The 27,419-nt window shown below is 44.9% G+C and overlaps 1 protein-coding gene across 1 annotated transcript in view; it reads left to right on the plus strand.

Moving 5' to 3' along the window:
* Positions 1 to 27,419, plus strand: part of ZPBP (zona pellucida binding protein) — a 50,343-nt gene that overhangs the window by 20,381 nt on the left and 2,543 nt on the right. Inside the window, exon 7 of the mRNA XM_074985479.1 lies at positions 4,513 to 4,690. Coding sequence (XP_074841580.1) covers positions 4,513 to 4,690 — 178 coding nt within the window. The remainder of the gene's footprint in view (positions 1 to 4,512; positions 4,691 to 27,419) is intronic.

Here is a 27,419-nt window from a genome sequence, read left to right on the forward strand (position 1 = left end):
TTTTTTTTCTTTTTTTAAAAAAACAAAGTGCTATAGAAAGACAGAAAAGGTGAAGTGTTTCCTTACCTTATAAGTTTATGTACAGGACATTTGTCGGGACTATAGACTATTAAGTTACATCTCAGAATACAAATTAATTGAAGTTTTGTTTCCTAGAATGAAGAATGTTATCAAATCTTCAAAATTCAGTTACTTGTGACTTTCACTTCATCTAACAAATGGAAAAATGTTTTGTACATTTGTACATCATTGACATATTAAGATTCTAGTATCAGAAAGATTAAGCAAATGAAACAAATTTGAGATTTAATCACTCGGATTCTTAATGTATTAAACCATGTATCTGTCAGTTTACACCATTTTAAGATCTTCCACACTCTGCCCTTCCCCAACTTTTAATATCTGTTTATCCAAAAAAAAAAAAAAAAGACTTTGTTAGTAATTCAGTATCCTCTTGCTCTTCAAGGGAGTGCTGAAAGAACTCATAATCCATATCCTCAAATGAGTCCTTCAACAAAATCAAGAAATACTTGACTTTAAGTTCCTGATAATTCTAGTGGTAAAAACCTTTTAAATAAATGTCTTGAGTTCGTAAGCATCAATAGAAACCAACAGCAACGCTAAAAACAGTGGGGGGGGGGGCGGAACCCTGTATTTTCTTATTTTGCAAGTCACATTTAAAGCATTTTACAAAGATTGGGTTTCATGAGTGTAACTTAAAGCATAATTTCCTATACTGATCTTGGACAGGTCTTTTAGCTTCTTTATATTTAGAGTTAGCTAACGGTAAGATATAAGTCTATAGCACAGTTGCTTGCTGTGCATCTACCGGCTGTGTATACCCTTCTGTCACGTTATCAGTAGGGGGTGCTACTACCCCTGAAATGGATGTTTATTGGCTCCCAGTAGAGCGAGTTACTGTCATACCAGTGAAAAAGGTTCACAAGAATAATCTTAAATACACAGCAGTTTATTGGAAAGGAGTTATTGGTAAATAATTACATCAGGCATATAACTCCTCTGTTAGACATTAAAAGCTATACGCTCACCATCTGGAGCTTTGGCTTGACCAAGCTGCGAACAATACATTAACTATGTGGCAGTGCCAGTTCTTAGGCAGCAAATTTGTTTTTGTGTCCAGAGACAGCATGCAGCCTCCGATATCACCCTACTTCCCTTCCTTAGTAACCATCTGCTTCCTTTCCGTCTCATGTGGTCCAACCAGGGGTGTTCGCTGTGGGCAGAGAGCATCTGTATGATACAGTTCTTGTTTTAGCACACTACTCACATCATCCTTCCCATCTGTATTCAGTGATCCCTCTCAATCAAGAGGCACAATCCTCCTTACCTTTCAGTGCAATAGAAAGACTCTCCATCAAAGAGGGTGAGGACTATATTCGAGGCATTCTTTTGTACTCCAGAAGATGGGAACTCTAGCCAAAACTGACATTGGAGACCGGAATGTTCACATTGGGAAGTTGACATTCAGGTGGATGTCTCTTTCATGTTGATCATCCCTTCTGTAGATAAGAAGTACTGATATGCTGTCCTTAACTTCCAGGGTGCTTTCACACTGCAGTAACCACAGCTCAGAAATATTTCCTGAGTTTCACTGTAGACAACAACCATTATTAGTACTAGGTTGTGCCACTAGATCTTTATATGTTATCAGGATTATTTACCAAGGGCTTCATGGTAGTAGCTGCTATGCAAAAATAATACAATGTCAGGAATTCCCCTATCTAGATGACTAGTCAGAGGTGAAGCTCCTATGTGGGTTTCAGAAGACTCCATCAGAGAGCCTGAACAGATATTTGGCCAGAGAACATGAGTGGAAACTACACAACATGGTGGCACAGAGTATATTTTGATGATGAAGAGCCTTGTTGTTGGATCTTCGTTTCTGAGGAGAACAAGAAATGCCCATCTTGCTGTTCCTAATGGCCCAAGGCCAGAATTCAAACAGGATGTCTTTCTCATTCCAACCAGAAGTGTATGTTTTCACTCATCTACTCTTACTGCAGGTCTTGAGGAAGATCAGGTAGCACAAAGTAGCGGTAACCCTTGAAGCTCCTATGTGATCAGAACAGTTCTGGTTCACTGACATTTTCCAGATGACTGCATACCATCTGCATTCAAATACTAACAGATTTTGTAACCAAAGACAAACTACATTATCACTTTGACTCAGCAGCTCCCTGACAGCTTCGTAGGTGGAAGGACAAAAAACACAGAGCGTTTGTTATGTGCTGTTTTATGGTTGGGAAAATGCTATCCAACAAAATGGAAGAGATTTTTCTGTCGGGTGCCAAATTTCAACTACATTTGAGCATCTCTGTTCTAAAAAAAGATTGGGTTGTCAAACGTCTCTTTATGAATGGAGTTCACAGTGTTTAGTGCTTTTCACTCACTGGTAGACAACTCACTGTAACTGTATGTACTATTTTTGAAGGGTTTGGTCAGTCTTTCCTTTGGTGCTGAATCTGTGCTGATATGGGACCTCAGTATAATCTATGTGCCTGAATGTGTCCTCCATGTGAGCCCTTGGCCTGATGTTCCTCCTGTCATCTGTCTATGGAAGTTTTCTTTCTTGTTATAGTGACCTCACCAAAGAGAATGGGAAAGCTGGAAGTGCTTATGACAAAGCCTCCATATAAAATCTTTTACAGCAATCAAGTTTCCTAAAGGTTACATCTTAAATTTATACAGAATGTGATCTTGGAATTATTATATAGGGAATGCCATGCTCTTACCTGTCTTCTATCCAAAGCCACATGCCTCCACAGAGGACAACAAGCTCCATTTTTTGAATGTCTCATAAGCCTTGATTTTCTGCCTATAAAGGACAAACTCCTTTAGAAAATTCCCTAAACTAATTTGTCTCCTTCACTGAATGTGTGATGGGAGAAACGATCTCTTGGCAGAGTCATTCAGAGTTGCGTCCTGCTTTGCTTTGCAAATCTGTCCAACAGGGTGTGAGAGTATATTCAGTTAGAACCCTGTCAATTTCTGTAGCTCCATTATGAGGCATCTCTCTTTTAGAGATTTGAGGAGCAGCGGTACGAAGCTGCTTGCATGCCTTTGCAAGGCATTACGTTCTGGTGCAGGCTTCAGCAGCAAACAGCTCCTTCAGCATTAGCATTGTTTTTGTCAGTGCACGGTGTCTCACATTCTCCTCCATGAGTACTGTTTGTGTCAAGTCAAGTGAAGTAAACACAGGGACCCACAGGGACCATCCCTTGAAGACGAATGTTACTTGCATTGTACTGCAACAGAAATTTTTGAAAAGTGTGGACTTCGTGTGTGACCCATCACCAGCCTTGCTCTCTTTTGTTTCAGATAATTACCATAAGGTTATTTATGGAAGGGAGCAACTGGTGAGACAATTGGTCCACATCACCCTTTACACCCTCTGTTGGAAGCAAGAGGAGAAGGGCAAAGGCAAAGACCAAATGATGCTACTAATGAAAAATCTAGTTTCCTATACATGGAATATATGCATGCCTCACCTAGGGATTACCCATGGATAATAACGCTCAACATGCCAATTAACTCTACAAAGTAATCATTCTTTTATCTATACGATAAATAGCATTCTTCAAGATGTGTAGAGAGTACATGTATTCCGTGACCCATCTGCCTGCTTTTGGAATCTTGAGACCACAGGCTTTTGAGGTGGTTGAAGGAACTGAGGTACGGTTGACCAGCTCTCTCCTTATGCCTTTACCTGTATACACACGGCTGTGAATGCATTATATGTCATCCCAGCAGACAGTGCTGATGAGGAAGATTTCTGAGTGTTCTAGATATGTGTTCCACAGCTGGTGGCATCATACACAGACTACATATCTTAGAGAACATCACTTACTACACAGTTAAGGAATACCTGTTCGCACTGGCACTGAAGAAAGGCTGACTTTGGCTTTTGTTACTTCACGTCTACAGATCATTGAGTTCCACCTGCTTTTCAAGTGCTGAAGTTGATTAATTAAAAGAAGCAATTTGTTACTTAGAGTTAAATTTCTGCAAAAACACTCCAGAAATAGGAATAATCCCACATGTTTGACTGTTAAAATAGCATAACTTTTTATATATGGGTTGCACCTCCAAAAATGGCATCCTCTTATGCATAAAGGAGAAGGGTGTTAGGGCAGAAGGGCAACCAAGGGTGCTGGACCAGGGATGTACAACTTATAGTTCGCTTTGTTCTGGGGAGATGCTTGTGTTGCCTGTTTTTTATTTTAATTTTATTGAGAAGAGATGAGCTGTCCTGAGCGAGATGGACATTTGAAATGTATGTCAATAGTTTGTGCAGATGGGAGACCCGTAAGTCTATTTTGCTCATGTGCATTATAGAAATCCCAGTTATAATATAGGAAAAACTGTTATTTACTCCTTTTATAGAATGTTTTTGCTTATAATGTTCATTCTTTTACTGACTCATTCGAAAAAAATAATTTAACTTACTTTTGAATGGAGAATTTAAAAAAAAATCTTTTCCTTTTACTTTAGGCAAAAGACCTTATAGAGAAATTTTTTAACCAGCAAGTGGAAGTGCTGGGAAAACGTTCTGAACCCTTACCTGAAATATACTATATTGAAGGTACTCTGCAAATGGTATGGGTTAATCACTGCTATCCAGGATATGGAATAAATGCTCTGATACATCCTGATTGTCCTGATTGTTGTGGTATGTGATAAATTTTCAAATCATACACTTTACTAAGTAGAAGTTAATATATTTTTTTACTTTGGACTCTCTATATTATTGTGTAGCTTAGCTGTAATTCATACCCACCTGTGAAGCCAGTCAGGTTTGTTCTGGTTTACCATTTTTAGACTGATTATTTTCTAGGAACCATATGGTGTTACATAAGTTGGTCTTGATGATTCAGGGTCTTATCCACAGTGCATTTAAGTCATTTGTATTTGGATCAGGTTGTTAAATGGAACTTTTCGTTGTAAGTTATAGCTAAACACATAGGCTACGTTGACACTAGAGTGTTTTGTAGACAAAAACAGGGTTTTGGAGCTGAAACTGGTGGAACATATACACAAAATATGTTCTGTTGATAAACTGTCAATCAATGAGCTGTGTAGATGCTCCGGGGGGCACTTTTATTGACAGAGCAGATCAAAATATTGATTCGCTTTTATTGTGTACGCATGATCCATCGACAGAAGTTTTGGTGGAGTATCTCTTCGAACAGTAACTTCTGTAGACAGATGTTTCTAGTGTAGACATAGCCATAGAGTAAAAGGAAAACATTCTACAAATACATTAGAAGTAAGAGGATGACCAGTGATAGGGTAGGAGAGAACCACAAAGAGGGAAAATAACAGAAAATGTGGGAATGGCAGTGATTCTTAATGACTTTACAGTAAGGTCTCAGTGTACGTGAGGGTTCTGTTCCACATGCCTTCTCATAACCCGGATTTCATATAAGTGGGGATCTGACTTTTTCATGGATGGAACACACGTTCTGCAGCCGAGGAAGCAGCAGAAAGGTAAGTCCTGGAATGGCGGGGGCAGTTGGGGAGGGTTAAGCCTGTCAGTGGTTTGGGGCCAGGAGCAGGGGAGGGACGCTAAGCCAGGGCTGGGTTAGGGCTGCAGCAGGGTGAGAGGTGAAGTTGAGGTGGAGCCCTACTCGGGTGGTGAGCCAGGCCATGGGGGGTGGGGAGCAGAGCCAGAGTCGGAGCTGGGTGCAGGTGGTAAGCTGGCATGGAGGTTGAACCAGGGGTGGGGTGCAGGGGAGCTGTACGTGGGGGTGCTTGAATCAGAAACATGCACTGGGGGTTTAAACCAGGGCAGGAGGATGGAACTGGGCCATGTGCAAGGGTTTTGAACCAGGGCAGGTGGTTTAAACCAGGGCGGGTGAACTGGAGCCGTGCGCAAGGGGCAGGGAGTCAGAGCCGCATGTGAGGGTGGTGAGTTAGCCGGAGCTGTGCGTGGGTGGTGAGCCAGCATGGGAGGGTTGAACTGGGGCTGGGGAGGTTGAGCTGGAGTCGTGCCTGAGGGGTGGTGAGATAGAGGCGGGGGTGGGGGTTGAGCAGGAGCTATGTGTGGGTGGTGAGCGGAGCTGGGGTGCAGCTGAGCCGAAGCCGTGCAGAGCTGGAAGGGTTGAGCCAGGGTTGGGGGGGAGTGAGTTAAGTGCAACTGGAAATTGTGCTACAGGGTTTGCTGTAGAAATCGGTCAGCTGTGTGAGAGCAGGTTGCGTACTCTTGAGTTCAGGTACTATGAGACCTTACTGTGTTTTGGTTTTCACCATGAAGGTTGGCGCTGATCTGATACCGCACATAGCGAGAGCCAGTGAAAATAGTGTCTGATCAGAAGCAAAAATAGGGAAAGAACAAGTTAAAAATTACTTAGGCAAGCTAAATGTCTTCAGGTTAGCAGGGCCTTATCAAATGTATCCTGGGATACTCAAGGAGTTGACTGAGGAGTTAAAGGTCATGAATAGTGATGGAAGGTAGGAGAGATTCCAGAAAACTGGAAAAGAGTAAATATGGTGCTCATCTATATAAAGAGAAATAAGGAAAACCCAAGGAATTAGACCAGTCAGCTTAACTGCTGTGCCAGGAAGGATAATGGAACAAATAAGTAGGGGTACATTTGTAAACATCTAGAAAATAAGGTGATAAGTAACAGCATGGGTTTGTCAGGAACAAGTCATGTCAAGTTAACCTGATAGCTTTCTTTGAAAGGGACACAAGTCTTGTTGATAAGGTGTCAGTGGTGGTTATGGTATAGCTAGACCTTGGTACAGGGGCTGCAAGTGCTTTGGAGGATAAGATGAAAATTCAGAGTGATCTGGACAAACTGGAGAAATGGTCTGAAGTAAATAGGATGAAATTCAATAAAGCCAAATGCAAAATACTCCACTTAGGAAGGCACAGTTAGTTGCATACATACAAAGTGGGAAATGACTGCACAGGAAGGAGTACTACAGAAATAAATCGGGGTGTTATTGTGGACCACAAACGAAATGTGAGTCAATTGTATGAAGTTGTTGGGGCAGGGGGAAGCAAACATCATTGTGTGATTGTAAGCAAGCAGTATAGTTGCAAGAAACAAGAAATAATAATTCTGCTCAGATCCATGCTTATTAGGTTCAACAGGAATGGTATGTACAGTTCTGGGTGCCACATGTCAGGAAGGATGTGAACAAATTAGAGAAATCTGGGAGGAGAGCAACAGAAATGATTGTGTCTAGAACAGGGCAGAGCAAGATAAGATCTGCGGGCCAAATCCAGCCCGCCAAGCCTTGTAATTTGGCACATAGCCGGTGGAGGAGGAAGAGCTTTAGGTGATGACCCTGACACTCCCCCTCACCCACCGCTTGTTACAAGCCTGCCAGAGTACTGCAGGCTAGGAGCTGCTTAGGTAAGGGCCTCCCTGCCACAGCCTGCTGATGGCACTGGATCCCCGCTCACTCCCAGACCCTGCAACCCCTTCCCACATTCCGGTGCCAGTCCATTGCCTGTTCCAAGTGGCTCTCTGATGGTGGCAGGGAGAATAACTGTCAAGGATGATCTAGATGGTACTTGGCCCTGCAATGAGTGCAGGGGCTAGACTTGATGACCTCTTGAGGTTCCTTCCCATCCTATGATTCTTTGATATAACACTGTAAAAGTTTAAGGATCTTTGTGTTTTTGAAGGTTCCATCTTGAAGGTAAGGAAAATAGAGTTTTTTTTTTTTTGTTTTTTTTTTTTCTTTTTGGTTACTAAAATGCCTTATGACATTCTTTTAGACATTGAGGTTGAAATCTCAATAGTGTTTCATACAGATGCATGCAGAAAAATAGAACAAAGCTGCACTAAATCTTCTGGTGAAGGCACGTTCCAGCTGGGATCTGGCAGATTCCCATGACTAGGGAACAGAGAAAGATGACATAGCCTTCAAGATGTTATTCCATCTAGAGACTTTGTTTAAAAATTAAAAAAAACCCTTGAAATTATGCAGGAAAATAGAACACATAAGGAGGAGACCCCCCAAACTGCAGGATTTGCAATATATATGCATGCATGTGTGATTTTCCATTTGCTTTCATTATGAGGAATTCATACTGTACCATTTGTTCCAAAGGACTCTATTGAAGCATTTGAAATGTGGCTGTCAATTAATTGTAATTCATTCATGTGACTAATTTAGAAAGGTCACAATTTATAAAAAAAAAAAAAAAAAAAAAAAAATGAATCATGATTCATTGCAGTTCTGATATTACTGTTTTTTGAATATTTTGGATTTTTTTTACATTTTCAAACACTGATTTAACTTACTATACAGAATATAAAGTGTGTAGTGCTCACATTATATTATTTTTATTACAAATATTTTCACCGTAAAAATGCAAAGTGAAAACAATAGTATTTTTCAATTCTTCGAGGAGTGTCCCTGTGGATGCCCCACTCAAGGTGTTTATGGTGCCCCTGTGTTTAAAGTTGTATGTTTTTAGCAGCAGTGCCCCACCGTGGCACGCACCTGTGGTATGTCTTTTTTGCTTCTGCAAATCATTTCCTGCCGTGTATTGCCAACTCTCGCTCAGTTCTTTCTCTACTGCCCTTGGCTGAGGTTGGAAGTTCAGCAGCTGCGTTTTCCTCAAGAATAGTTTAGTTACCAGAGTAAACTAGTTATTAGCCTCGGTTCTGCAATCCAAGTTTATAGCCTTAATTTTTTTTTTAAATAGAATTCTTCCTCAACAATACAATAAAGCCAAGTATGCCAGCCTCACCAGGATTCAAAAGGTGCACAACCTGCAGGCTTTTAGTCCCTATATTAGAGTGAGTCTCTCATTTTATCCAGTGTCTAGGTGGAGCATGTGTTCCCCAGAAGTTCCTGTGTTGATAGAGAATAAGACGGAGAACATGCCCTTATATAAAACCATGGTACGCGCACATCTTGAATATTGCTCACAGGTGTGGTCTCCTTGTCTCAAAATATATATTCAGCGCTTCATTACCATGCGGGTGGCTGTGGCACTTCGAAATTGATGCGCCTCGCCGCCGCGCGTCTTGTCCAGATGGGGCTCCTTTTCGAAAGGACCCCGCCTACTTCGAAGTCTCCTTATTCCCATGAGCTCATGGGAATAAGGGGACTTCGAAGTAGGTGGGGTCTTTTCGAAAAGGAGCCCCGTGGGGTGAGATGCGAGGCACGTCAATTTCGAAGTGCCGCGGCCACCCACGTGCTAATGAAGCGCTGAATATGCATTTCAGCGCTTCATTAGTAAACTTCGAAATGGCTATTTGCGTGGCCATTTTGAAGTTTGGGGCTCATGTAGACGTAGCCTTTGGTATTAGCAATGTCCATGGGGCAAGACACGTTGGCACCAATCCTGAAATCTTTGATTTCTACCCCAATGCCATCATTTGCAGTACCACTGCTGCTAATGACCCATGCAAACTTAACTCCCACTTCAGTTCTGGAAATGGCATTTTTCAGTATCACTGCCTCCTCCAGTAGATCAGTACATGCCTTCGTTTCCACACCTGCCAGCTCCAAGACACACTTCTCATCTGATGAGGAGGAGCTAGAATCTATGCTGCATTCACCCAGACTCTTTGCCTATATCGCTACAGTAACCGCCACACCAAGAGGATGGGAATGCATCTGAACATTGGGAACCATTCAGAATTTTCTTCACTGGAGGAAGCATTTTCCTCTTCAGTACAGCTGACAACTTTAGATCCTTCCAGGACCTGTTCAAAAGAGTGGCAGGCTCCCTTGAAATATCATTGGTTGAGCTGCCAGAGCCTCAACATAAACTCATCAACATCCTAACATCCTTCAGGCCTCACCACTCAACAAGATAGCTTTACCTATGAATGAGGCTATCTTGGACTCAGCGAAGATAGTTTGGGAGACACCTGCCACCATACCCCCAATGTCAGAGAGCAGACAGAAAGTACACCGTCCCCGTGCAGGGTGTAGAATTTTTCTTCACTCACCCTACGCCTAATTCATTGGTTGTGGATGCGGTACACCAAAATGACAAGCAGACCCAATTCAAATCCACCCCTTAAGACAATGAGTAGAAGATACTTGATTTATTTGGAAGGAAGGCATTCTTCTCTGCCTCCCTACAGTTCAGAATTGTGATTTATCCTGCTCCTCTTTCCAAGTATATTTTAATACCCTCGAGTTTTTAACATCCTTTATTGATAAATTGCCTCAGGAAGCAAGAGAACAGTTCAAAGCTACTCTCACAGAGAGTTCTGCCATCACTTGCACAGCTCTCTGAGCCTCTCCAGACTCAGGAGGCACAACAGCCAGATTTCTTTCCATGGCTGTTGTGAGAAGGAGGGCCTCCTATCTACATCTCTTGGGGATTCCCTAAAGAGATACAGAATAGAGCTGACAACCTATTATTTGAGGGTAAAAAGCTATTTGCAGAGTCCACAGACACATCAGTAGGTATCCTTCAGTGTGCATAGACTATGGATCGCGCCCTTTAAAGTTTCAATTGAGGACTTCATTTACAGCGTCTGTTGTGACTATGAAGACCCACACGAGAGTGACAGTCCTTGCTGCATCTCTTGCAGATGTAGCGGGTGTCTGGCAAGTCCTTATTGTGCTTTCTGTGCACTCGCTTCTCCTCTGCTAGCTGTCTGATCTTCAACTCGCCCTTCTGAAGGCCCTTGTGTAACCCCTGCCTCCATCTGCTGCGGTCGTCCGCTAGTTCTTCCCAGTTGTCCAGCTTGATGTCTACCTGTCTGAGGTCTCTCTTGCAGACATCTTTGTAGTGCAACTGGGGGCGTCCGGGAGGTTTTTTGCCAGAGGCTAGCTCACCATACAGGATGTCTTTTGGAATCCTTCCATCATTCATCCTGTGGATGTGGCCAAGCCAGCGGAGTCGACGCTGCCTGACGAGGGTGTGCATGGCTGGGATTCCAGCTTGCTCGAGGACGGCGGTGTTGGTCACTCTGTCCTTCCATGATATTCCAAGGATGCGCCTGAGGCAGCACAAGTGGAAGACGTTCAGCCTCTTTTCCTGGCGGGCATACAGGGTCCAAGTCTCGCTGCCATAAAGGAGGGTGCTGAGGATGCAGGCTCTGTAGACTTGCATTTTGGTGTGAGTGTACAGCTTGTTGTTATTCCACACTCTCTTGCTGAGTCTGGACAGAGTTGTGGCCGCTTTTCCGATCCTCCTATTTAGCTCAGTCTCCAACGACAGGGTGTCAGTGATGGTGGACCTGAGGTAAACGAACTCGTGGATGACCTCTAACGTATAGTTGTCAGTGCTGATTGATGGGGGATTCAGCAACATCCTGACCGAGTACATTTGTCTTCTTTAGGCTGATGGTAAGCCCAAAGTCCTTGCACGCTTTGGAGGACTGATCCAGCAGGTTTTGAAGCTGGTCTTCTGTGTGAGACACTACAGCAGCATTGTCTGCGAACAGCATGTCTCTGATGAGGACTTCTCGCACCTTAGACTTAGCTTTCAGCCTTGCAAGATTAAACAGTTTCCCATCAGATCTTGTGTGCAGCAAGATTCCCTCTGTTGAAGATCCAAAGGCATGCTTCAGGAGGAGTGCGAAGAAGATCCTGAACAATGTCGGAGCAAGCACGCATCCTTGTTTGACGCTGCTCCTGGTTCTGAAAGCATCCGATAATGCGCCGTCATATTGGATGGTTCCTCTCATGTCTTCGTGGAACGACTGGATCATCTTGAGTAACCGTGGAGGACAGCCTATCTTGTGGAGCAGTTTGAACAGACCATCCCTGCTGACCAAGTCAAAGGCCTTGGTCAGGTCGATGAAGGCTATGTAGAGTGACTTTCTCTGCTCCCTACACTTCTCCTGCAGCTGCCTTAGAGAGAAGACCATGTCAACGGTAGACCTCTCTGTGCGGAATCCACACTGCGATTCGGGGTACACCCTCTCAGCAATCTTCTGGAGTCTGCCAAGGATGACGCGAGTGAACAGTTTACCAGTGACGCTTAGGGGGGAGATTCCACGGTAGTTGTTGCAGTCGCTTCTGTCTCCTTTGTTCTTATACAAGGTTACAGTGTTAGTGTTGCGCATATCCTGTGGAACCTCACCCTCTTTCCAGCACAGGCACAGTAGCTCATGTAGGGGTTCCAGGAGTGTGTCCGCGGCACATTTGATTACCTCTGGTGGTATACCATCCTGACCAGGGGCCTTTCCTGCTGCAATGCTGTCGATGGCTCTCTTCAGTTCATCCACAGTCGGTTCTTGATCCCGTTCGTCCATTCCTGGTAGGAGCTCGACGGCATCGAGGGCTGCGTCAACCACAACATTCTCGCATGAGTACAGCTTGGAGTAGTGCTCAACCCAGCGCTCCATCTCTTTGGCTTTGTCAGCAATGACTTCACCAGATTTGGATTTCAGAGGTGCCATCTTGTTCTGGGTGGGTCCTAATGCCTTCCTCATACCCTCGTACATTCCTCCTGAGATTACCAAAGTTGGCACAGGTTTGGATGCTGCTGCATAGCTGGAGCCAGTGGTTGTTGGCACAGCGCCTGGCTGTCTGCTGTACTGTTCTTCTGGCCTCTCTAAGTGCTTGCTGGGTACTCTGGCTCGGTGAGCGTTTGTACTCCAGGAGTGCCGCGCTTGTTTTCAATGACTGGAATCATCTCATCGGAGTTAGCTTCGAACCAGTTGTTCGTGTTTCTAGCTCTTCTTCCAAACGGTGACAAGGCCGTGTTGTAAACTCTATCCCTCAGATGCTGCCATTTGGATGTTGCATCAGCGCCCTCAGGGCCTCTGCGCAGATTTTCCTGGAGGGTCTCTCTGAACTTTTCAGCTTTCTCCGAGTTTGCCGTCTTTCTGGCGTCAATGCAGGGCCTTCCAGCAGGTTTAGAGCGGTACAGCTTCTTGGGTCTCAGCTTGAGCTTGGAGCAAACTAGCGAGTGATCTGTATCACAGTCAGCACTATGATAGCTGCGTGTCAGAAGGACGTTTTTGAGGTTATTACGCCTAGTGATGACCACATCTAGTTGATGCAAGTGCTTCGAGCGTGGGTGTCTCCACGACACTCTGTGCTGTGGCTTCATTTGGAAGAAGGTGTTTGTGATGCACAGATTGTGGTACGTGCATAGTTCAAGGAGACGCTGTCCATTGTCATTCATTTTTCCCACACCGAAGTGTCCTAAGCAGGAAGGCCATGAGGCCCAATCACCTCCAACTCTTGCATTGAAGTCACCCAAGATGTACAGTTGTTCACGAGCAGGTATTTGTGCTACAGCAGCACTAAGCACGTCATAGAACTTATCTTTTACTTCCGGTGTGGCGTACAGGGTTGGAGCATAAGTGCTGATCAGGTGGACAGGACTGGCGCAAGTTTGAAGCGTGATCCGAAGAAGTCTTTCTGATCCTCCCATGACTAAATCCACCATTTGTAGAAGGGCGTTTCTGACAGCAAAGCCAACACCATGCTCTCTGGGTTCTTCTTGGGCTTTACCCTGCCAGAAAAAGGTATAGTCCTTTTCCTTTAGAGATCCTGAATCTGCGAGTCGTGTCTCTTGCAGTGCAGCGATATCAACTCGGAGCCTCTTCAGTTCCTCGTTGATGACAGTGGTCTTTCGGATGTCACTGATGGCCTGAAGATCTTCAGTCAAGCTCGTCAGCATGGTCCGCACATTCCAGCAAGCAAACAAATTGTTGATGTTTCTCATTTCTTATTGGTTTTTCTTATTGGTTTGCCTGGTGCCCAAATTTCAGTCACTTGTCAGGTTCAGGAACCTTAAGCCTCACGCACCCAGTGAGGCAGGTGAACTGTGGTGGGACAGTACCCTATTGGCTGGGGGCTGCCCAGCTTGAGGCAGGCGGTGACTGTCCAGTGAGATGCGAGGATCTCTCCCACCGTCGAAGGCAACCCCTGGCGCTTGTTCTCTACACCAATCGAGCAAGAGCTCATAACCGGTATCTGTTGCCTCCCGTGTTGATGCAACGCTGTTCAGCGATGCCGGAGTACCTCTCCGGGCGCAAGCCTGGGCACTTATTATGGAGACTCTGAGCTGCCCAGACCCCAGTGTGCCCCTCTCGGCTTTACTGATATAGTCCAAAGGAGAGGATAACCTCCACGTCTGGTACCAGCTCAGCTGCACGAGTTGCCGGAACAGTGCCAGAAGTTGACACCTAACTGCCTTCGGACTCCACTCTGGATTTTCTGTCGGGGTTTACTCCCTTACCCTTTCTCCTTCCCAGAATAACCCACAAGGCAGTGGGGTGTGGAGAATGTGATTAAGGATCCCACTACTTCATACCTCTGTCACCACGAGTCACCATAGCTCCCTGCAGAGCAATGACCTCATATCCCCGCACACATTAAAAGACTCACGTACCACCTTAAAAACCATAGGCATGTACATTCCGCAACCAAGAAAGGAGGCAGAATAGGTTCTACAACCAGAAATTTAAGTCCTCTCCTTACACTTGGGCTCAGAGGTCCTGTGATCAATGAAGGAGAGCAAGACAGCCAAAAAGTAGCCAGCCTCAGGACACAGCCTCCTCATTGTGGCCCGCAACCTCAAAGCAATCCTTTTGAAACCTTGCTCAGGGGTTTGCCATTTTCCCCAACATCTTCTATGTTCCAGTGCTTCAACAGTTGCTTCCTCCTATTTATCCAACATAGCACAACATAACATTGGACAGATGGATACTGGATATCATAATGAGAGGATACTCCATCTCTCTTCTCTCTACACCCACTACAAAACTGTCTTCCTTGTCCCTCTTCAGCGACCCATCACATGACAGCCTCTTCAAAAAGCAGGTCCAGCCACCTACTCCATCTAGGGGCAATAAAAGAAATTCCAGTACAGCACAGGGGAAAAGGGTTCCATTCAAGATACTTCTTTACTCAAAAGAAAAGCAGAGGATGGAGACCCATACTAGACCTTAGAGATTTAAACAAACACCTACACCATGAACACTTCAAGAAGGTTACATTGGTAGCACTATTCCATTTGTAAGCAAAGGAGAATGGATGTCATCACTTGACCTACAGAGACACCTTTTTTCATGTCTCAATACATCTAGCATGCAGGAGAATTCTACAGTTCAAGATCAAACACTGACATTTTCAGTACCAAGCTCTCCCATTTGGTCTGACCATGGCCCCAAAGCTCTTCATAAAGGTTTTTGCAGCAGTAGCTCCCCATCTGCGAAAAAGGGACGTAAGAATCTTTCCCTACCTTGAAGATTGCCTGATAGCATCTTCATACCAAGAGGCCAAATATGCTGTGGGGGACATCTTACATACTCTAATATCTCTAGAATTCCAGGTCAACTTTCTCAAATTCCACTTCACACCTACCCAGAAACTGGACATCATAGAGTCACACCTGGATACCCTCAGCCTGAGAGCAGTATTGCCACCAGGGAGATAGTGGAACATTATGGTACTAATAAATACTGTCTAGCAGAGCCCTCTGATCACAGCAAAGCAATGCCTACAACTCCTAGGTCACATGGCAGCCATTACCTTCATGGTAAATCACACAAGACTCAGTATGAGGTTCCTCCTGGCATGGCTAAACGCTGCTTACAAAGTCCATAAACACGCTAGCCACAAAAAAATCAGTATATCCCACACAGTCAAGCTATCTCTGAACACCCTCACAATGGCCGTGTCTACACTAGCCCCAAACTTCGAAATGGCCACGCAAATAGCCATTTCGAAGTTTTACTAATGAAGCGCTGAAATGCATATTCAGCGCTTCATTAGCATGCGGGCAGCCGCAGCACTTCGAAATTGACGCACCTCGCCGCCGCGCGGCTCGTCCCAACGGCGGCTCCTTTTTGAAAGGACCCCGCCTACTTCGAAGTCCCCTTATTCCCATGAGCTCATGGGAATAAGGGGACTTCGAACTAGGCGGGATCCTTTCGAAAAGGGGCCCTGTTGGGGCGCGGCGCCGAGGCGCGTCAATTTCAAAGTGCCGCGGCCGCCCGCATGCTAATGAAGCGCTGAATATGCATTTCAGCGCTTCATTAGTAAACTTTGAAATGGCCATTTGTGTGGCCATTTCGAAGTTTGGGGCTACTGTAGACATAGCCAATGTCTGCCAAACTATTCCCTTTGCAGCCCAAATGCCTATATTGATAATCACAACAGATGTCTCCTTATAGCACAGGGATGCTGGTCCCCAGCAGAAACACCTCTTCATATCAATGTCCTGGAACTGAGGGCAGTCAGGAAGGCATGCAAACATTTCCTTCTGCTCATCATCAACAAATCAGTAAAGATTTTCATGGACAACACAAGTGCCATGCATTACATAAATGGCCAGGGTGGAGCACATTCATACCAACTCTGCACAGAAGCTATCTGTCTCTGAAACTGGTGCATAGCAAACAATATACGCATCCTGGCTACATACATCCCAGGCAAGCAAAACACGATTTCCAGGAATCTCAGAAGGCATTTCCACCACAGCCACAAATGGGAATTAGACCCACGGGTAGAAAAGATCGTATTTCAAGCTTGGGGGTAGCTTGAATATAGATCTGTTTGTAACAGACAACACCACAAAATGACTCAAACTCGGCTCTTGAGGTAGGACTAGGCAGGAGCTCACTGGTGGACACATTCATAATCACCTCGGATGTTCCACTGCTTTATGCCTTCCTTCTGATACCTATAATCCAAAGGTGGTATACAAAATAAGATAGGACAATGCTCAAGTCATCCTAATAGCCCCTGTGTGGCCCAGACAAGCCTGGAACCCATATCTGAAAGAAATGTTCTCTTTTGAGTAGTTCCTGATTGGTGCACCCATGCAGGATATTGGTGTGTCTGAGTGCGACAGATGGGCAAACTTTTCAGAGCAGTGCCCCCCTACTGGCCTGTGCCATGCCTGCACTCTCACCTTCTCGAGCTGTTGCTGCTCTGCAGAGTGCGTGTATGGTACAGCCTTGTCAGTTCCTTTTCAACTGTCCCAGGCTGAAGACAGACTTCAGAGCAGCTCTTCTTTTGACTGGAGGGTGGGAATAGAAATTTGTCGCTAGCTTTAATGTTTTACCTAATTGTTAACAGTTTTACATTTTTAATGTTAACTATGAAGGGGAGGAAAATGCGGTGGATGATATAGCAGTGGTTTTTTTTCCTTTTTCAACATGCCAGTTGCCCTGGCGTTAAAGTAGTGTGATTTATGCAGAGATTCAGTGCCCATTCTGATGGGCATGCCTCTTACATAAACTGCCTTGAAGAGTCTGACTCAACAATAAGTGCCCTTGTTGCCTGTACATGTCAGCAAGGGTGAGAAAAGACCATGAAGCACTGCTCAAAGCTGTACACTGGGAGAAGTCTTTGCTTCCAAGGGACAAACCAGAGGAGATGTGGGTGCAGCAAAAGTCCTCTGGTGGGTCAGCTTTCTCACCCCACAAAGCCTCTCAAGCCACAAGGGCTTCACTGGCATGCTGTCTATCAGTGCTGCCCAGAGCCTTACGTTTCCTGGTGCTATCAGTATGTGGAGAAATGCAGGTCAATCTCAGCCAAGAGAACTGAGGCACAGAGCAACGAGTCATGCCTGTTGGCACTATTGAGGCATCATCTTTGAAGAAGCTACGTACGCCTGCACTGTCAGCTCTTACCAGTTCTGCCTCTGAGCCAGAACATCCGGTACCATAACACAGAAAAGTGCTGCATAGGAGCAGTGGCTTCTTCACCATGCTTCGTAATGCAGGGGTACATTAATATCCCACAGGGTGCCAACACGCAGTCACCTACACTGCTATCCCCTGATTATGCAGCAGGCGTAGGAGCAGGAGTTCGTCAGGCTCCTCATTTCCTTCCCATCACAGACTTCCTGGCATTCATACAGGGACCCTTCCTTTCAGGCATATCCCAGTTGGGCCAACCAACTGTGGATGTATCCCCCACATCAGTTTACATCTCACTGCAGCCCCTGGCTGCCGACCTCATTCCCCCCATACTTGCTATTCCAGAAAAACTACCTCTACACCTCCCTGTCAGCACATCTCCAGGTGCTCATCCACAATCTCTGGGCACGCTTCACCTACCCATCCACCGTCAATAATCTCCCAAGCAGTTTCCAGTGAGCTTGATGACTTACCTCACTCAGACTCAGCTTCTCACAGGGGCCTCAATCTAGGCTGGATGAGGCAGTGTTCCACATCTCGCCCTCTCCACTGGTAGTTGATCTGAAACTATTTCAGGAATTATTTAAATGAGTAGCCCAATCAGAAGACATCACATTACAAGAGGTCCCAAGATACACAGACCCCAGGGTGGGTAGGAAATATTTTGTCCTTGCAAAAGACATGGACTTTCTTTTTTCTCATTCACAACTGAACTCACTAGTAGTGGACTCTGTAAATCACAAGTCTAAGAACCCACAATTTAAATCTATGCCCAGTGACAGAGGGTAAGTGGCTAAACACCTTTGGCTGGAGAGTGAACTTTTCTGCTATGCTCCAGTTTCGTACATTGAACTATACAGCTCTTCTAACCAATTATAATCATGCTAATTATGCCAAATTACAGGACTGATACAGGACCTCCCTGACAACAGACAACCTCTCCTCCAGTCTGTCATTAAGGAGGGTTTGTCAATAGCCAAAACAGCTCTCCAGGCTGCTATGGATGTCGCACACACTGTGGCTAGAGCTACAGCCCCAGCCATCGTAATGCATAGAGTTGGGTGGTTACAGTCATCTGGCATCCCAAGAGAATTACAAATGAAGGTGGAGGTTCTCCCCTTTGACAGAAAGCAGCTTTCTGCTAATGATACAGGTGATACATTACACTTTTATGAAAGATTCTCAAGCAACACTTTGTACTTTGGGGATGTGAACCCCACTGAATAAGAAATGCAAATACACTTCCTACCATAGGTCTGGGAACTACAAGAATAGTCATTACAGGCAACAACAGAGGCCGTATAATGGGTCTCACACAATGTTGCAACAGGAAGAGGACACAGCAAAACCACTCCTCTGTGACTCTCTCTACCTTTCACAAACAACAAATTTGAGGTTTTGATCACAAATTCAGTAAATCCCAAGGCTACCATTCCTCACCACCTGAGACTTTTTTTTGCCAACTATGGAGCCAAATTACCACAGACAAATGGGTCCTAGAAGTTATCAGATCAGGTTATACTGTCCCTTTTACTTCCTCGTGTCCTACCCATCCCCCTACCCTGTACCTTTTCAGGGACCCATCTCGTGAGCCCCTGTTGCAAGCGGAGGTGCAAACTTGCTTACATAAGGGGCAATAGAACCCATCTCCAACCAACACTGGGGCAAGGGGCTCTACTCCAAATATTTCCTTACAGCCAAGAAAACACGTACAGAGACTGATATTAGGAAACTGAACAAATTAATTCACAACACAAAGTTCAATATGGTGACCATGGTGACCATCGTACCAGCACTGGACAAAGAGGACTTGTCTCAGCCCTTCACCTCCAGGGCACATTTCCATGTGACTATCCATCTGTCCCACAGAAGATTCCTCAGATTCGTTGTGGGCCATGACCATTAGCAGTACAGGGCTCTCCCTTTTGGCCACTCTGTGGCCCCTTGAGTATTTTCAGACACTCATCATAATCACAGTATTTCTCAGAACACAAAACGTCACCTTTTCCCTTCCTTTGATGACTGTCAGATCAAGGGCCCTCCCTATCTATCAACAAACTACTTTCATGACCAGCTACTGCCAGGTTTTCCCCACTTGGCCTTCTCATCAACATACAAAAGTCTCCCATACAACCCACACAAAAGATGGAACTCATTGGGGCAGTGCTAAACATGGTCACAGCAAGAGCCTACCTACCACCATAAAGATTTCAGACAATCTGCAATCTCGTTCATCTGGTCAGACAGGCCCCTTTCTCCACGGCCCAGACATGCCTTCAATTATTGGGGCACATGGGTGCCCCAGCATTTATAGTCCTGTTTACGATCCTACACATGCGCTGCCTACAACATTGGCTCACGCACAGCTACATAACAACCTGATGCGGCCTCACAAAGCGCCTTGTGCTTCCTCCACTAATGCTGCTCTCTCTCGAATGCTGGATGTCCCCAGCCAATTTCCTCATCAGTATACTTTTCCACTAACCACACACTTCAGTGGCTATAATGACAGACGCGTCACTCATGGGCTAAGGAGCCCACTGCAGCCTGAATACAGGAAACATGGGCCCAGTACGAGCAACATTTTCATATCAATGTCCTATAGCTCAGGGCCATTCACAGGGCTTGTGCACATTTTCCTTCCTCTGATAAGAGGCAAAACTTTCCATGTCCTCATGGACAATATACCCCCTGTGTTTTATGTCAGTTAGCAATGGAGTGCCCAGTCACATGCTCTCTGTGCCAAAGCACTCAGAGTCTGGAACTGGTTCATCAAAAATCAAATAACCCTGACAGCAATGTACATACTGGGACAACAACATCAGGGCTGACAGACTGTGCAGATATTTCTCAGACCAACATGAGTGGAAGATCAACGCCAATATACTCCTCTCAGTCTTCCACAAATGGGATTTCCCAACAATACATCTCTTTAACTCTTCACAACTGCAAATGTCACAGATCCTGCTCCCCAGTGGGGGTAGGCAAGAGATTACAAGGGGATGGCTTCACCTGGATAGCTGCCCTACTTTATGCATTTTCTCCAGTACCACTCATTTCCAGACTGATCAACAAGATCTGAGCTGATTGGGCTACTGTAATCTTAATAGCACCAGCCTGGCTCAGACAACTTCAGTTCCATTATCTACATTATCGATAGATCAGCTGGGCCCTCTTTCAATGGTGCTGAATCTCCTGATGCAACACCACTGCAACACATACCACCTCAGCACAAAATAATGAAACTCACGGCATGGCTTCTCCATGGTTCCAGAATGAAGAACTTATGTGCTTGGACAAGGTCAAACGTTCTTTTAAACGGCCATCGTTCCTCCATCAAAAGCACCAACCAAAATAAATGGATATGGTTTCAACAATGGAGCACAATGCACAGTTTACATTCCAGTGCTGTCCCCATACCTACCTTGTGGACCTTAGTGACACGGGCCTCTCTACTAGCTCCATCAGAGTGCACTTGGTGGGGATCACAGCCTTCCATGAGTTGATAGGTGATTCATGAGTCTGGTCTTTTTACACACCACACAGAGAAGTATTTTCTCACAGGCATACAGAAAATGCTTCCAAGTCTGCACCTTATGGTTCCATTGTGGGACCTGAATCTTGTTCTAGATGCACTCACCAGACCACCCTTTGGAACCATTAGTCACTACAGCTGTGTTTACACTTAGAGAAATCTTCGAAATAGTCATGCAAATGGCCATTTTGAAGAATACTAATATGGTGCGGAAATGCATATTCAGTGCCTCATTAGCATGCCGCCAGCTGCGGCACTTTGAAATTGTCACTTTTCGCTCCCGTGTGGCTCATCCAGATGGGAGTCCTTTTTGAAAGGATCCCACCAACTTTGAAATCTCCTTGTACCTATCATCAGGCCACTGTGACGGCCTTCCTGAATAATGTACCATTAGTGGACATCTGTAGGATGGCCACGTGATCTCCACACCGTATGTTCACGTAGTACTATGCTTTACAAAAAGGGCTGATACTTGCCACAGCTGTGGCAGATGCAGTCCTGCCTCCAGCCACATAAGACTCCAATACCCACCTCCACAAAATGGGTAGTGATGTGGAGTCACCTGAGTGGAGCACTTGCAGGGACCAGTCAAAGCGGAAAGGAAAGTACTCACCTTGTGCAGTAACGATGGTTCTCTGAGAAGTGTCCCTGCACGTGCTCACCTGCCCTCCTGTCCTCCCTTCTGGTTGGAGTCTACAGGGACTTCAGGTAGAATAGGAACAGATGAGAGGTGTGCCCTGTGCATGCTTCACAGTGGCAGCATCTCAAGACACTGAGCATGCAGGCATGGCATGGGGTGGGACACTGCTCTGAAAAGCTTTCTGATCTGCAGTGCCAGGATATGCCCACATCTGCAGGGACACATCTCAGAGAGCCATCTTTACTGCACAAGGTGTGAGTAACTTTCTCTCACTAGCTCCGTTTCTTCATCTTCCACAGACATCTCTCCTGTTGACCTGAGACAGAGGTATGATCTGTCACCCACTCACACATCAAGCTCCTTCATCTCCAAGCATGGTTCCTTTTGCGGTTCCAGAGTCGTCTACCCCAATGTTCAAAAGAAGTGCTATCAGTCATTAATAACTGGAAACTTAGCACCAGTAAGTCATATTACCAAAAATGGCATAGATTCCAAGCATGGTGATCATGCACGCTCCCCGTACTTGACACAACTAGGGTATGCAAATACATTAGTCCCTCGAGTTATGCAAAGGTTGCATTCCCCTGCATCCTCGTGTAACTCGAATTTCATGTACGTTGGGGGACGTCTTTTTCTCCCTGGTGGAATGCACATTCTGCAGCCAGGGAAGCAGCAGGAGCACCTGGAGGTGGAAGGAGTTGAGACGGTGTCGAGTCGCCCTGCGAGGGTTGACGGTTGAACTGGGGCTGGTGGAGTTGAGCCAGAGACGTGTGCGGGGGTGGGGTGAGAGCTGGAGCTATGCGCAGGTGGTGAGCCAGATCACGGTGGGGTTTGAATTGGGGCTGGGGGCAGGGTTTGAACTGGGGCAGAGCCAGAGCCGCACACGTAAGGTTTGAACAGAGACCTGGGTTGGACCAGGGGAGTGGGTGGGGAGAGCCACTGGGGGCGGGGATGTTGAGCCAGGACATGGGGGAGCGGGATTTTGAATTGTGCTTAACTCACGTTAATGCAAGTTAAGCGCAACTTGAAATCACACATTTCGAGGGTTTACTGTACTGAGTTTCCCTCTGTTCAGTTGTGCTTAGCTGAGATTGCCACTAAATGGACCCCTGTGGATCCGTTAGCAAGGCCTTGATGTTCAAGGTGTACTATGTAATTAACAAGTTTACATATAATTTTGACAGATAATATAGCTGTTGAAGCTTTAAGCTTTTTTTCAATTTGTATCTATTTAAATATTCACAGTTGAGGGAAAATGTGTGGGAGTAGACAATAACTAATAGATTAAAAATTAATTGTGTTATTAAAAAACTAAATCAACCATGCAATTAAAATTAATCATGATTAATTGTTCTGTTAAACAACAATTTATTTTTTTTAAATGAACATATGTTAAAAAAAATTAACACATCAGTTGTGTCCTGCATTAATTGCAGGCGTTAATTGGCAGGTGAAATCGGTGATATTGTTAAATAGTACTTTTCTACTTCCAAATAAGGGGTATGGTAATGTAGCACTTTGGAATATACTAATAAGGCACTGCCATTAATGTGCAGTGGAATGCCATGAATGTGCAGGCCCTGCCATGAATGTGTAGTGGAACAAAAAATCTGTATAAGCATTGAGAGAAGAATAAAAACAATAATTTACCTGTACATTAACTGAGGATCTTTGAGGTTTGTTGCAGGCATATATATTCCACGACCCATTCCTGCTACGGTGGATAGAGTTACCTAAATTCTGGTGGTGAATGAATATGAAGGTCATTGAAAGCAGTCCTCTTGCCTGGAAGTATAAGGGCGCCTAGAGTGTATGTACCACTCTACTTGGTACAGCTGACCCAAAGTCTTCTCTTTGAGTATACTGGGAGCACAGACACTACACTGGAATATGTGTATATATAAACCTCTTGAAAATCAGTTACTGTACAAATAATTAACATTCCAGATATTTAGCCAATGACTTCTGCCAGTGCAGTGGTTTAAATTTCTTTAAAATTTCAGCAAGATGTACACTGTTCTATTACATTATTTAAATCTACTGTATATTTTAAAAAAAATTGTTTTTTGTCTGTTGTCAAAAACACCTCAAAACCAGTAAGATCAAGGATCACCAAATTTGATATGCAGCTTTCTCTTATCATAACTTAAAGCAGCGTAAGAATTTAGTTGTATCAGGAAAATGGGATATCATCCTCGAGCTTTAGGGCTGGAAGGGCTCTCAGGAGGTCATCTAGTCCAGCCCAGGATATTCCTGTAATGGGATTGCTTCTCATAAAATGAAACAGAAAAGGGACAATCGCCAAATCAAGTACAGTCCTCAAGATTGACATAATTGAGTGAATATTGATGGAGACTGAACCAAGATTAACCTAGAATAGGATTTTCTAAATACACCTTCCAAAAAAGAGACAAAAAGATAAAAATTGGAGTAGTGCTGTGTTTTGGCACAACTTAATCAATGCTTAAGGTCTGAAAACTAGACAAAAATATTATTGTAAACCAAATTGACTATCGCACAGAATCACAGGGCTGGAAGGGAGCTCAGGAGGTCATCTAGTCCAGCCCCCTGCTTCAAGCAGGATCAACCCCCACTAAGTCATCCTAGCCAGGACCTTGTCCAGCCAGGACTTAGAAACCTCAAGGGATGCAGAATCCACCACCTCTCTAGGCAGTGCGTTCCAGTGTGTCGCCACCTGCCTGGTGAAGTAGTTTTTCCTATCTAACCTACACCTCTCCCTCTTCAACTTCAGACCATTACTCCTTGTTCTGCCCTCTGACGACAAATAGGTGCTCATAAGGATGAACTGAAAAACTAGGCCTGGGCCGTGGCCACATTAGCCTCTCCATTCGTAAGGGCTACGGTAATGTGGCACTTTGGAATATGCTAATGAGGCACTGCTATGAATATGCATAATAGTGGCCACATGCGCTTCGAAACTGACGGTTTCAAAACGCACGTCACCCATGTAGTTGGGGGCCTTTTGGGGCCTTCCCAAAACCAGATGGGAAGAAGGGGCTTTCGAAATCAGGGGGCTGTTTCGTAAGGCCCCTGGCTACACGGGCGGTGTGCGTTTCAAAGCCGCCGGTTTTGACATACACGTAGCCTCAATTATACTAATGAGGCACTGCATATTCCTGGAAGCATCTTATTAGCATATTCCAAAGTGCCATATTACCATACCCCTTCCAAAAGGAGGAGCTAGTGTGGCCATGGCCGTAATGAAATTCCCATTTAAAAAATACTTAAAAGAAGGACACATTTTAATACCTTTTTTAAAAAACTTAAATAAAATGTAACTTCATAAAAATAACATGACATTTTTGATAAATGCAATAATTTTAAACATAAGTCTTGGGCCATGTCTACACTAGCCCCAGACTTCGAAATGGCCATCCTATAAGCAGATGGGAATAAGGGGACTTCGAAGTTTCCGGGGTCCTTTCGAAAAGGAGCCCCATCTGGACGAGCTGTGCGGCGGTGAGCCGTGTCAATTTTGAAGCGCTGCGGCCGCCCGCATGCTAATGAGGCGCTGAATATGTATTTCAGCGCTTCATTAGTAAACTTTGAAATGGCCATTTGCATGGCCATTTTGAAGTTTTTGGCTAGTGTAGACACGGCCTTAGTAACATAAATTCAGTCATTCCTGTTTAGTGTTTTAAGTGTTTTTTTTAAAATCTTAAGTTATATAAAATGAAGTGTATTTGAAAGTTAAATAAAATGTTTGTGTAATTGCTATAAATTACAAGATTCTCCACTGAAGTTCAACTAACACAATGTAATTGTAGCACTATTGTGTATTCACAAAACCATTACATATAAAACACATTTTTTTGTTGGACTGAAAAACATTCCTGCAACGGCTTCATTTTCATTCAAAATTTAAGTTACAGGTGCAGATGAAATGCAATGCTAAAATCCTTATCTTTTAAGGGTTCCTGATACATTCCGGACAACTTGATTTCATCCCATGGGATAAGATGACTAGAAATTCACACTTTGCTTTATATCATCATCCGCATTTGTTATCTTTGTAGTTTTATTTCCCGTAGTAATTTACTGTTAATACACTAGTTACAAATATAACTTGCCATTATATCACAGCAAAACCATGACTTACGCACAGGTTGCGTTCCTGAGCAACCGCGTATAAGTCAGATTTTGCGCAAGTTGAGCTCCGTGTGGGGATGGGGCAGGGCTGCTGCTGAGCAGCGTGGCGGTCAGGGCGTGCTGCGGGTGGCTGGGGGCACAGCAGGGCCCAGCAGAAGGGCGCAGCAGCCTGTAGGGAGGAGAGGGAAGGGAGCAGTTGGGATAGCCAGGAACCCTGAGGATGCTGCAACCCCCACCCCTGCAAATAGAGCATGGACAGCCCTCCTCCTCACCATCTGAGCCTGGTTCGTGAGTGGGAGGTTCACACGCCGCTGGCAGCTCTGGAGGCTGGGCTGGTTCCCCTGCCAGCTGCTTGGGCCGTGTACGCCATGAGTGGCTGGAGCAGTCCATCGCAGAGAGATGTATCCCTCTGCTCACCCATTTCCTGCATTGCTGCAGTGTCTGCCCCGGCTAGGCGGTAGTGTTGCTGCATGCCTTGTGCGCCGTTGAAGGCACCCCAGCTCCAGTGTGCATGGTGTGACCGGCAGCTTGGCACTGGCGGCTACCCCAGCGTTCCTGCCTGCCTGCCCCCCACAGGAATGAGCGGAGGGAGAGGTAGGTGAGGAGGGAGCTGGTCTAATGCAGGCAGGAGGCAGCCAGGGACAGGTGGCAGGGGGCAGTGGCAGAGGCGGAGCGGGCCATTGGGAGGCTGGGGAAGGGAGCTCCCAGGAGGTGCTGTGGACTTGCTGTCCGTGGCTGTGCCTGGGGCAGGACTCCAGGGCCTTGGCCGGGGAATTTCTTCTGATTGTGATTTTGACAATTGTGATTTGACAAGTATTAATATGAGAAATGTGCAAGTCAAAATTGTGTAAGTTGGGGGTCTGATTTAATTAGAATTTCTCCAGCTCTCTCTAAAATGATTTAAAAAAACCTATAATTGAAGAATAATCAAGTTTTCAAAGAAATATATTGCTTAACCCAACATTGAAATAGTAATAAAAATTAGAGTAGAGCAGAAGATGTCAATACATAGGATTCAAGAAGAAATTAACATCTCAAGTATACTTTAGAGTTTGAGAGTTGTGAAATGGTAAGTTAGGTACACTTTAAATATGTGAAGTGATTATTTTGTGAAGATGTTTATATATGAAGAGTGAATTTAGGCCAGGTGGAATTTATGCTCTATAAGGAAGATTGAGGCAATTTAAGTTACTGTAAGAAATTGTGTTTTTCCCAGCCAGGTCATCAAGCAGGTCATCAAGCTGATTTTTTTTTTTTCTCTCCTTTTTTCATGCCTTCCCCTAGATGGCAGACTAAGACTGAGCTGTGCACAAATAGCTTTTTATATGGCAGTTGAAGTTCCCAGTCCTTTTCCTATCAAAGTGAATTGAAAACTCCCATGGAATTCAATGGGAGTAGAAATGTTCAAAGGGCTATTTTGCTCTTGGGGTAGACTCACTGAGGAGATGGATTGATGTTTGGTAGCTCAGCCAGTGTGTGGACCTGAAAAGTGTTGTTTACTGCCCTTATGTCTAGGATTTCTTCCAGCAGAGCCATCCAGATGTGCTGAAAGATAGAAATTAGAGCTTGA

Source organism: Carettochelys insculpta, chromosome 2 (assembly GCF_033958435.1).
Source record: "Carettochelys insculpta isolate YL-2023 chromosome 2, ASM3395843v1, whole genome shotgun sequence".
NCBI lineage: Eukaryota > Metazoa > Chordata > Testudines > Carettochelyidae > Carettochelys > Carettochelys insculpta.